Source organism: Pezoporus wallicus, unplaced genomic scaffold (genome assembly GCF_028554395.1).
Source record: "Pezoporus wallicus isolate ANWC-B61680 ecotype Strahan unplaced genomic scaffold, APGP_CSIRO_Pwel_v1 contig_11175, whole genome shotgun sequence".
Lineage (NCBI taxonomy): Eukaryota > Metazoa > Chordata > Aves > Psittaciformes > Psittacidae > Pezoporus > Pezoporus wallicus.
In genome coordinates, this window is record NW_026641536.1 from 532,413 (window position 1) to 544,632 (window position 12,220).

Consider the following 12,220-nt stretch of genomic DNA (forward strand, 5'->3'; position numbering starts at 1 on the left):
ATATTCATCCCAAAGTCAGGATTTGGAGCTTTCGGAAGAACACTCAATTTGTCCCAAAACCCTTGCGGACAGAAACTGTCATTGCCAGGGGGATGAGGAAGGAGAAAACATGCTGTTGACCTGTGTGCAGTCTCTCCATGCCCTTAGTGCCCCACATCTGTGGGCTGCCCAGGCAGCAGAAGGTGGATCCTTGTGCTTGGTGGCCTCTGGTTGGTGTGTTGGTATCACCTCCCTCATTGCTGAGAGCGTTTCATAAGCATTGTGGCCAAAATGCTGTGCAAAGTGAAAGCTCAGAGCAGCAACAGGCTAGATTTTCCTCTTACAGTTCTGGTGAAAAGTGAGTGCGTTTGGAGAGACCCTCATTGTGAGTGAGATCATTATTCTTGGGACTGAAGTTGCACAGAAAGTTATTATTTCGTTATAAAAAGAAAGTAAGAAATGTAGACAAACGTCTCAGCAAAGCAGGTTTAACTGCTCTTCAAAAAGAGGAATCCACTGCGATTTAGAATGTGGGAGATGCTGAAATCCTCTGCTGAAAAGCAGCTGGGCACTTCAGGCGCCCTGCATGTTACAGACACCTGGGGCTGACTGGTGCAGTGCTGCAGATCATAGAATCAACCAGGTTGAAAAGAGCTTTAAGGTCGTCAATTCCAACCATTCCCAGCACTGCCAAGGCCACCCCTAACCCATGGCACTGAGGCCTCGTCTCCACGGGGTGTGAACACGTGCAGGGATGGTGACTGCAGCCCTGCCCTGGGCAGCCTGTTCCAATGCCTGAGCACCCTCTGGGGCAGGAACTGTTCCTCAGCTCCATCTAAACCTGCCCTGGTGCAGCTTGAGGCCGTTTCCTCTTGTCCCATCCCTTGTTCCTTGGGAGCAGAGCCCAGCCCCCCCAGCTCCATCCTCCTGTCAGGCACTTGTAGGGAGCCATCAGGTCCCCCCTGAGCCTTCTCTGCTCCAAAATAAAATGGGGAGAGCTTGTAAGGGAAAAGCCTGAAGTGCTTTGGATATGTTTTTCCCTCTCTGCAAAAACAATGCCTGTGATGTTATTCAAGTGGCTGTTTAGTGATGTTACCCAAGAATTGCCCACACACGTCACTCCTCTTGCTGGACAGTCACACATCAGCAGGTGAGGTTGCCCTGGCAGCCTGTGGCTCTCAGGGCTGCTCCGTGCTCAGCTGCGGTGGGTTTTCAAAGGATCTGTGCACACTGTGTGGCTTTTTAGTTTTCTCTCTGAAACCTCCAGTAATGCCTGTGAGTGCTGACTGCTTACAGAGGAGTCCATGTCTTCAGGAGTCCAGTGTCTGCTTGACTTCTTCCAGTGTCTGCTTGACTCTTCTTTCACAGCAGTCAGCCAATAAACCCAAGAATCCTTATACAGCATCCCTTGATAAAATCATGATCATGTCCATCCGCTTTCATTTAGTCACTCCTGCTAGCAAGAATTGATTTTAGATTCTGATGACTTTTGTCAGTAGATCTCAGAATGAAGTATCAAAGGTTTATTCTATTTTGTACTCATCTGGGCAGTAGCTGGAGTGTATAAAATGGGGTCTCCTGGAGCAGCTTCACTGCTTCAGCCTCTTCCTTGAAGTAGGCTTTGGAGCAAGTTTATTTTTCCCCTCATCTCTGACAGAAAGCAATTTCCTTCCTCCCCTGCACATCCTTCAGGCTCTAGTGATTCCTGCCCCGAAGCACCCTGCAGAAAAACAACTTTGTTGACCTGTTCCTGCTTCTGGGTTTGGTGAATGGTCCACACCTGAACCCCCCCAGTGCAGCACATCACCTCTGACAGGTGATGGAACCTCCCTAGTGAGGGATACCGCTTGTGAAACTCATCATTTTCTCTCTGCTCGTAGGTGATGTCAAAGCACTAGTGGAGGATTGTTCTTGTTTCTTTGCCCTCAAAATTGTTCTTTGCAGTGAGGAAATGGCAAGATTGGAAAGGGAAAAGCTGGGAAGCCGACAGGGCTTTGATAGCTGTAACTTTTACCTCACTGATTTTCTCACTCTCACTTGCAGCGTTACTGATGTGTTACCAGCCTGAAGCCAAAAGGACTGATACAGCAAGAGGAAGTTGTCATTCTTTTGTTCTTTCTAGGGGATCAAGAGTCTCAGCTGAGCATGCTAGGGTTTATATCCGAGGTCCATAATCTCATGTGTTTGGGGAGAAATTGCTGGGTTTAGTTGAAGTGTTGCTCAGCAGAAATGTTTAAAGCTTAACTGTCATGGTTTAAGCCCAGGCCGTTAGTCAACAGATAAGAGCAGCCCAGTAACTAAGGTATAACACAAATCACTGCTGCTACCACCAATGATAATGATAAGGGAAATAACAAGGGAAGAGAATACAACTGCTCACCACCCACCCACTGATGCCCAGCCCGACCCAAGCAGTGACCTCAGCCCTTCCGGGTAACTGCCCCCAGTTTATGCAATGGGCATGACGTGCTGTGGTATGGAATACCTCTTTGGCCAGTTTGGGTCAGGTGTCCTGTGTCTTCTTCCTCTTGGCTTCCCCTCCTCCCTGGCAGAGCATGAGGCTCACAAAGTCCTTGGTCAGAGTAAACATTACTGAGCAGCAACTAAAACCATCGGTGCTGTCAGCACTGTTCCCAGGCCAAAAGTCAAACCACAGCACTGCACCAGCTACTAAGAAGGAGAAAAATGACTGCTGCTGCTGAACCCAGGACACTTAACTCTCCTTCTCACTTAGACTTTTAGTGGGCACAAAGCAGGAAGTTCCTCTTGATTTAAATGAGAAAAATATCTTCTGCTTCTGAGAAGTGGCCTTTGGAAGCTGGATTGCAGACTGACACAGGACATCCAGAAAACCAGGGTCAGAAATGGTGTGGTGTTTTAGGCTTCTTTGGTGTTACTTTGTGTGCAGGTTGGAGGGTTGGAAACACACCTTGTGCTTTCATGAGGAAGACTCAGATGCTTTTATTTTCAAATACAGTTTCCATTGCCTGCATGGAAAAAGATTTGTTTTGCTAAGCAGAGCTTGAACATAGGGCTATGGCAGATGCTGTTAAAGATCAGAGCAAGTCAAATACTCATCTGCTTTTTCCACCTTCTCACTGGAAAATAATTCTTCTGATTTCTCTAAACCAAGAGAATTACAAATGAGACAAGCATTTGCCCCCCAGAGCTTAATGTGCCACATATTGCTCAAACAGCACTAAACTTCTTAAAGGGAAAGAGAAGAAATATTGCAGAATATGGAGCTATTGCTTCAGATAAGATTGGTATAACTTTGGGTAACCTAATTTTGTGTGGATTGAATTACTTTAACATCACAAAGATGGAAGAACTGTTCCACGTACCCGTTCCTGGTCATAGTCAGTGTGAATCTGGCAGGAAGCCATTAGCTCGAGGAGAACTCTCATGTACATTCATATTACTGAAAGCAGATGTGGGCTTCTGGCTCAAGCCAAAATTTCAGGGGATAAAGGAATTTCTCTGTATTCAATTCTGCATTGGTCAGAAAGGATGGGATAAATCAATACTCGTGCTGGGAAGATGACTTTCAGGACTGACGTGTCTGATAGAGATGCTAGTGCAGCCTAGGAGTGATAAGAAAATTAAATCTGCTGCTGCCTGCGTGTAGCCATATACCTGCTGCAGTTGTGTATGAGAAGCCTACAGCTTCATAGAATCATAGAATGGTCTGGATTGAAAGGACCTTAGGATCATCCAGTTCCAACCCCCTGCCATGGGCAGGGACACCTCATACTAGACCATGTCGCCCAAGGCTCTGTCCAGCCTGGCCTTGAACACTGCCTGAGGGTTTTGAGTGTTGGCTGGTGTGAGGACATACAATTCCAAAATGATTACTTCATGGTGACTTGGAGAAACTCAGCTCCCCTGTATCCACAGCAGAGCATCGCTGTGAGGTACCTCTGGCTTCGTGTGCATTAACGCATGAGGAGATGTTTGGTTTACAAGCATGATGGTGGCCTGGGTTGTGATATGCAATAGTGTGTGATGTACATAGGTCCCCCCCTTCAGTAAAATTGTTATGTAGTCAAGACAGGTCTAAGCTTTTGCTTGCAGGCCATCAAATTCTTGGTAAAACTGATTTTGGAAAGTGAAAAGTGCTGGAGAAATCCTTGTGTGCCTGTGAATGGAGGAATGCTAAGCCCTGATTTTCTTTCTTTCAAGAAATAAAAATTCTCTAAGAAGGCAAAAGCTTTGTGTGGCTTTTAGTTCTTCACTTCCCTTTTCGTTAGAGGGGAGAAAAGAAAATCACATCAGCACCACCCTCTGTGCTGGAATGAATCCTTCTGCCTGACTTGCAGAGATTTATAATAGAAATGCTGACAGACCTTTATTTATAATGGTGTGAACATACCCGTGGTAATGGGCCTCAGAAAAGAGAAAGTGCTTAAACTTTTAGGTGCCTGAGTATGGGAAATGGATGCAGAGACTTTCCAGAGGAAATGCTGTCCCTGGCATTGGTGCAGGATGTGTGTGTTGTCAAAATACACCCAGGAGGAGACCAGGAAGCAACGGGCAATGCAAAGACCCTACTGAACAATTTGCACACCCGTACGTGAGGTGTCCCTGTGCATGGCAGGGATATGGAACTGGATGATCTTAAGGTCCTTCTCACCCCAAACCAGTCCGTGATTGTATGATTACAGTTTTATGTCTTCATTTGCACTATGTGGACCCATGAAATCCATGTCTGTCTCCCTCTGTTCTGATGGATCATGCATCTTGAGTGAAAGCAGGGACTGATGGTGGATCTGCTGCTTGCCCAACTGTCTGAGTGTTGCTGACTACGTGGTGAGGGAGGATTTGTGGCACAGGTGACTTTTGTCTACATGTTATCAGCAAGTTTTTGCTCTGGAGAGCGGCACTGAAATGTTTTGGCTGAGGGCAGTTTCTTGAAGGCTCCTTCATCTTCTTGTTCTGTTTAGCTGTAAATGAGGTATTGACGTACTGAACTCAACAAAACCAGCCCGTATGAAATTGTCAGTAATGGCTTTTTATCTTGTCCAGTTTAACCTCAGAGGTAGAAAGCAAGAAAGAAAGGGGAAGGTACATGAGATGCATCCAAGCCCTAAGATCTCTTTCTGGCAATGACCAGGACCGAGTACTATGAAAGAAGACTCAGAGGTCACACAGTCAATATGATAAACTGTGCAGAGAGAAACTGTGATGTTGGAAAAACTTCCAAATGCCTTGATGGTCGTGTGTAACTTTACTTAAAGTTTAATTGTAGAATCAGACTGGTTTGTGTTGGAAGCGACCTTAAAGTTCATCCAGCTCCAACCCCTGCCACGGGCAGGGACCCCTTCCACTAGAGCAGCTTGCTCCAAGCCCCTGTGTCCAACCTGGCCTTGAACACTGCCAGGGATGGGGCAGCCACAGCTTCTCTGGGCACCCTGTGCCAGCGCCTCAGCACCCTCACAGGGAAGAGCTTCTGCCTAAGAGCTCATCTCAGTCTCCCCTCTGGCAGGTTAAAGCCATTCCCCTTGGCCTGTCCCTACATTCCTTATCCCAAGCCCCTCTCCAGCTTTCCTGCAGCCCCTTCAGGCACTGGGGCTGCTCTCAGGTCTCCCCTTCAGGAGCCTTCTCTTGTCCAGGCTGCCCCAGCCCAGCTCTCTCAGCCTGACTCCAGAGCAGAGCTGCTCCAGCCCTCGCAGCACCTGACAGTCAGAAGAGGAACATGACCAGCTTAGTACACTATCCACCCCAGTGATATACTTACTTGTCACTATGCTGGTTTGCTGTACCTTGAAGGTGCCATGGCTGCAGGACTCAGTAGCTTTTATACAGAGGGAGCGAGCCTCTGTTTTGCTGAGTGGAACAACTTGCAAAGCTGACATCCCTGTGCTTGAGTGGCTCAGGCAAAGGAGCCTGGTGCTGTCCAGGCTGTGGGCTGCAGTCTCTATGCTTTCCCAGTGCCTGTGTGTGACCCACTGCCACCCTAAGCCCATGTACTGTATGCTTGGAAAAGCTGAAGCTGGTTCATTTAGTTATTGCAAAGCCCTTATCTTGAATATGATTGTGGGTATGGTTTAAAATGGAGACATCATCACGGTGAGCCTCAGATACCTTTTCTATTAGCGGTGAGGTACATGAATACCCCAAGCCTGGGAAATCCTCCCAGTCCCCCATAAAAAGTATTTTCAGTAAGGAGGATTCTGTCCTTTCACTCACATTTTGGAGACACCTGGTTTCTGTTATCAACCTTTGTCTGGGGAAGATTTGCCCTTGAATGAGTATGGCTTCTGGCTAATCTTTACTACTTTGAATCCTGTGGTAAGATCTTCTTTGGACAGAACTAGGTTGAGTGTATTTCAGTTGCCTCGTGTTCTTAAAATCAGTCTGTCAAAGAGTCCTAAATAACTCATTGCCTTATTCATAAACAGCCTGAGCAAATCAGGCTTTGCAGTGGGTACAGCTGAAGCACAGTTCAGTGTGTGTGACAGTGATGTGTTACTTCGAGCTGCAAACTCATCAAAGGGCTTCGCTGCATGAACCACTGGCAGGAGGAAAATACACTGTCCAGTTATTGGAGCCTCATTTGTTTAATGAGCCTACAGTAAAACGAGAACTCCAGCCTTGGGATAGGATAAAAGCAAATTGCATGGTAGAGCTTTCAGATCTGTAGCAAAGCAAAGCTTTTCATTGGGCAGAAGAAACATATTTTGCCATTAGTCTTGCTATTACAGCCTGTGTAAAGTGCAGCATCATAAAGTGTGTGGAATTGCTGGAGGACTCCATGAGCCGTGGAGCTGGTGATTTCTGCTATGCATGATTGGGAGCAGAATCCATGTATCATACCTGGGGCTTGACCCTGTGAAGGAGAATTTAAAAGACTAACAGTGTTTCAATTACCTATAATTGTGAATAAAGTAAATGACCAGTATTTTAGTTGTTTGTCTTGCGCTCTGCATACCCTAGGTAATAAAAAGCCAATTTTCCTGGCTTCTGCCTTCATGTAGTCTCAAGTTCTGGGTTCCAGCACACTGTAGGGAGCAGGTTTCTGAGCTGGGAGCCAGGAGACTTCTTTTTCTTACTTTAACTCTAGCAATGAGCTGTTATTTGGCAATTTATTTCTTCACAGCTATACACTACAGCTGCCATATCCTAGGAGACAAGGCTTATGGGTTGCTTCTTCACAGAAACGATCTTTAGTTTCAACTGACTTTTATGAATGCTAATATGGGACAAACTTATGAAAAGCATTCTTTGTAACCAACTATTCTGTTTCAGAAATTTTCAGTGCATCTTGTTCCCATCCATATATTCCCTTAGCTACTGCTTGGATATGAGCTTAAATCTTAGAGTTAACTTTAGATGCACATATACCTATTGGTTATTTATAATTATTGATCCTTAGAGCAATAACTCAGTGCTTTCATAACCCTCATGCCTGCTGAAGCATGCATTTACTATTGAAAATACAATTTTGGTGATGCAAAACCGTATCACATAGGGAAAACTGACTGGATGTGGCTTGGCTGGGGGAGCAGTGAGACTGAGTGCTTGGGTTCTAATTGAGTCTGCTTGGTATCTGGAAGTAACCAAAAATTAACACTGTAGTGTTCACTTGGTGTTAACTCTATAGTTAACTCTATAGTAACTCTATTAGTTTAGGCTATATCACCTTGTTGCTGTTGCTGCAGTTCTCCATCAGTATTTGACTTCATGGTAGTCACTAGTCTTTACCGCGCCTTTGATGGCATTCTCAGCAGAGAGGGAAAGGGAGGTCACGGGCACCATTTCCAGCTACACCTTTCAAAAGCAGATTGTATGGATTCTCAAACTGAGAAATGGTGTCAGCTCCTTCCAGCACAGTTTCATTCCCTTTTTGCTTTCCCTCTCTGTCTCCTCAGCTGTGGAGTCGCTTCATTCCTTGAATGACCAGATCTCCCATTTCATCGTCAACAAGTCAAAAACACTGGATGAAGATGAAGATGCCTTTTTGCCCAGCGAGAAGGAATCCCTCAAAAATGCCATGATGTTGATGAGGCACCTTCTTATGGATGCACAGGTAAGAAATCAATAAACTCCCATTTGTTAGGACACAAGGAAGGCACATTACATAGACCCAGAGGCAGTCCATCATTTTCATGGACAGTTTTACCAGTGGAAAACATTAGTCCCTGACTCTTGTTTAAAACTGTCTTTGGCTCCTGAAATCTGCAGCTGTGTGAAAGGCCTCTCAGTGATTGGAGCATGTTGCTTGTGATGGGCCTGGATCTCACATTTAGGGTTGAGAACTGCTCTGATGTTTCAGGAGAAAAATGAACCAATACCCATTGATGGGAATCCAGCATCAGCCCTAGAAAAGAAAGTCATTTTGCCACTGAGCATCTGTGCTGAATGCCAGTTTTAGAAGTGCCAGACACATAACTGAGCTGTTGGTTTAGCCATGCTCTGAAACTCCAGTTAGAAGTCATGAAGTGCAGATGTTTCTTTGTGCCTCTGCTGCTTTGACATAAAATCTCTGTAGGTTTCCTGCATTCTAGTGTGCTTCCTTCATCCTATAAAAAAGACCTTTTGGTCTTTATTTGTAAAGCCTGGATGGAAAATGGCAGCCCATAGTGGAGGGCTGTTTTGGAAACAGGGTGTCCTCCTTCCCCTTCTCCTCTGGTAGGCCCTAAACCCTCACAAAGCAGGTCTGAGACTGTCCTGAGCTCTCCAGGGCTGGGATCACACAGTCTGGCCCCCACGCTCAGACCATTCTCATGGGGGACTTTTGGTCTTGTGAACATCTTACTGGGATTTCCCATATTGCAGTTTGTGCTCATTGCCTCTTGATAGGCATGTAACAAGGACATAGAAGAGAGGAAATTATTCCTATAAAGGTTAGCAAAATAATAATCTTCAGGGTTTTCCTGATTGCTATCCTGTGCTAACCCTGGCTTGCCATTGCAAGTACCAGCACATGGCGGTGCAGGTAGTGTTACTGCAATTACTCCTTTAACCAATGTGTCCCCAGAGCCCAGGTTCCTGTCACTTGTTGCCAGCACTTTACAAGTGTCCAAATGGAGGATGCAAGCAGAGAAAACTGTATTTTTGTGTTTTACTCCAATATCCTCCCATGTGGAGTCTGGTGGTTCTCTTACCTGTTTCTCTCACTTTCAAAGCCTTTGACTCTAATTACTTTGGCTGGTAGAGATCTTGGTGCATGCAAGAAGTGGCCTGGGGATCCCTGCTATTAGTGGCATATGTGTTTTAATGTTGGATATATTTGCACGGGGAGTCAATCCAGGCTTTGGAGGCTGTGGAATGCACAGTGAGTGAATCATTACAACTGTGCTCAGGATTTCATTTCTATGAGTATGGTGTTTATGTCCCTGTGGTGTGTCTTGAGACAAGTCACCTCCATTTACCCCGAACCAATGGACAGAATACTGCTGAAATGTCACAGAGAGCACAAAGGGTTAGATTGTGCATTTGGATTTGCTCCCATAGCCTGTGTTGGAGGTGGGAATACATTGGGGAGTCAGGCAGGAGAGTAGGCAGGTGCTTACAGGCATCTGCATCTTGCAGATTAGAATAAATATGGGGCAAAAAGGCACCTATAGATAATCTCCTTGTGCAGGAATCCTTTTTTAGCTCTCGAGAATTGCTCTGTTACTTATCAGTTGTCCTGAATACATGTTAAGTGCCTGTGATAGAGTGACTGATTAAGGAAATGCTATTAACAATGGGGAAATGTCAAGTGCTCCTGCATCCTCCTGATGTGCGGGGATCCTGGATCGCTTCCCAGAAAGGACAGGACTGTTTTCTGCCTGAGAGTTCCAGGTTGGAGGGATGACAGGATGAGAAGTGGTAGTGGTGAGTAAAAGGATGGAACTAAACAAGTGACAGCATCAAGTACAAAAAAACCCAATAACATGAGGAAACATGTGGCTGGCAGCAAGCTACCTAAACAGGAATATCACCACCAGCGTGTGCATATAAAGTACTTACCAACCCTGACTGCAGAGTGCCCTATGGCTCTAATTACACAGGAGGAAAAAACATCACCAATGCAATTATTTCCCTTTCCTGACCTGATCTCATTTCTTCCCAGCTAGTGTTTTTTATGGGAAGATGGAGCCCTGCAGCTCTAACCAAGACTGATTGTGCAAGGCTCTGTGCAAAGATAAGCTGAAATCCATTGCTCGAACCTTTTACTCCCTTTTCTCCTCTCTTGGTGTGGACCTGATTTTGGCTGGTAAATAATCTGAGGAGAGAACATCCAGCTTGAAGTTTTGGGTAGGAATTAGCTGGACTGCTAACCCACTAGAAGTGATGGAGCAAAGGGGACAGTTAATGGCCATTCTCACTTCTCTGACACTATGAATCTGCTTTGAAAACACAGCCAGTGGGGATGATGTCTCATGTTTGCTGTCTTTGTGATGTGGAAAGAAATTACACGAGGTTTAATAACCCTGCCTGGGCACCAGTAGGCCAGAAGATCTACCATGGATCTAACTTTGATCTTGAACCATTTTTTCCGGCTTGAGATAAATCATGAAATCAGTCAAACATAGTTTTCCACTATGGAAAATGCTGTGAGCATTTTTGGACCAGGCTGTGCTGGGGACCGTGTGCATCTGCCTGTGAAGCTGCACTGAGAGGGTGGAATAACAAGGATGCTTGTCATCATGGAGAAGAGCAACAGAAGCACTGGAGGGGTTGTTCAGGGTTTCACAGCTGTATTTTCTCATAGTCTGAATGTGAACTCTATGCTCCTGCGAGTCAGTTCAGTCCCTTCATTAGGCCATATTTATTTCTCCCTCCTCGGCTTCTTGGATGAACCTCTTTGCCCATCTGTTTTGCCAATTTACTCTAGTTTTTACTGATTTTCATGCCTCAGTTTTTGCAGTAGTGGTGTACAAGCACCTGTGGTGGTAGTGACTACGGCTTTATAGGAGAAATCTGCCATGTTGGATGTCACTTATTGGTAAACATGGGATAGAGAAACAGATAAAATGGGGGGAAAAAATCATCTCACCTCCCATACATGATAGGGCTTTCTCCCTGGGAAATGGGGCATTCCCTTGCATATTTTGCGCTCTTCCTGCCTCCATAAATGTCATCAATGTCAACTGAAGTAGCACTGGCAGGATGAGTGTGAGCATGGTGCTGGGAGCTGGCAGAGAGGCCACTGCTGCTATGTCAGCCCCGTCAGCAGTATTAAACTGCATGCGGGGCTAGGTAATAAGCTCTGTGGAGTCTCTCAGCAATAGGCTGTCAGCTCAGATTCTGCCCAGGGAAGACAGTGATTTAATGAAAGTCATTACAATCTGCGGGGATCTCTTGCCCCTGGTGGTCTCCATCCATTAAGCACCCCGGATAGGATTTCCTCATCATGAAAATACCCCACTGGAGGGACTGCTCACTGAGCTGCACGCTTGCTGCTGGGCTGGCAGAGCTCTGGAAAGGGAGCATCACCCTCCCTCTGAGTGAGGGTAGGAGCTCTGCAGCCACCTTGCTCCTTTCTCATACTTGTTTCAGGTTTGCAGCAGCTCCCTGATGTCAGGCTGGAGGTAGAAAGGCATCACCTTCCTCTAAGCAGTGCTTAGCAAGTCATCATCTGCATAGCGGCGCTGAAAGGGGGGAGAAATCCGAGGGGAAAATTGAGACGGTGTTATATGAACTAAAAGGTGTACTTAGATAATGTGGGTGCATAAAAGCAGATGGAAAGAAAAGGTGCACTTATTCTATGACATGTTCCATCCTCCACATGGTATAGGAATGAATAAACAATTCACTTCTGCCAGACAGCCCCGTGCAAGATGCTGCTGCAGGGCTACGGCAGCCTATGATAGATTGTCATTGTTGTCAATCATTTCTGACAGTCCTATTATCCTCAGAAAGGATGTTTGCTCTGTGCATGTTGTTTTATAATCCTCAGAGGTGGAGTTTTATAGCCAGCAGTGCTTTTTTCTCAGACGTTTCACTAAGCAGGATTTATTGCTTCTGAGACACACGTGAGGTGAATCCATTACACCTTCAGACTGTAAATCTGCCCTCAGCTTTGCCTAAATTACTTCTTGGTTTGTTTTCTTTTACTTGACTTTCTGTTTCTAATTGCTATTGTGAGAGACTTAGCTGGCACGGAGCAGGAGGAACATCACATTCTAAGGGCTGAGTCATATGCAGCAGCTCTAATGTAGCAGTTTGTCCAAGCAATTTGCCTAATGAATTGAAAAGGTCCATCCAGGCACCAGCATCGGCCTTAGACGCAGGGTAATGTTCTCTGTTA

General features: G+C 45.7%; 1 protein-coding gene across 1 annotated transcript in view; it reads left to right on the forward strand.

The window, feature by feature from the left end:
• The window catches only part of KAZN (kazrin, periplakin interacting protein), a 218,301-nt gene that overhangs the window by 49,503 nt on the left and 156,578 nt on the right, over positions 1 to 12,220 (forward strand). Inside the window, exon 2 of the mRNA XM_057424203.1 lies at positions 7,851 to 8,008. Coding sequence (XP_057280186.1) covers positions 7,851 to 8,008 — 158 coding nt within the window. The remainder of the gene's footprint in view (positions 1 to 7,850; positions 8,009 to 12,220) is intronic.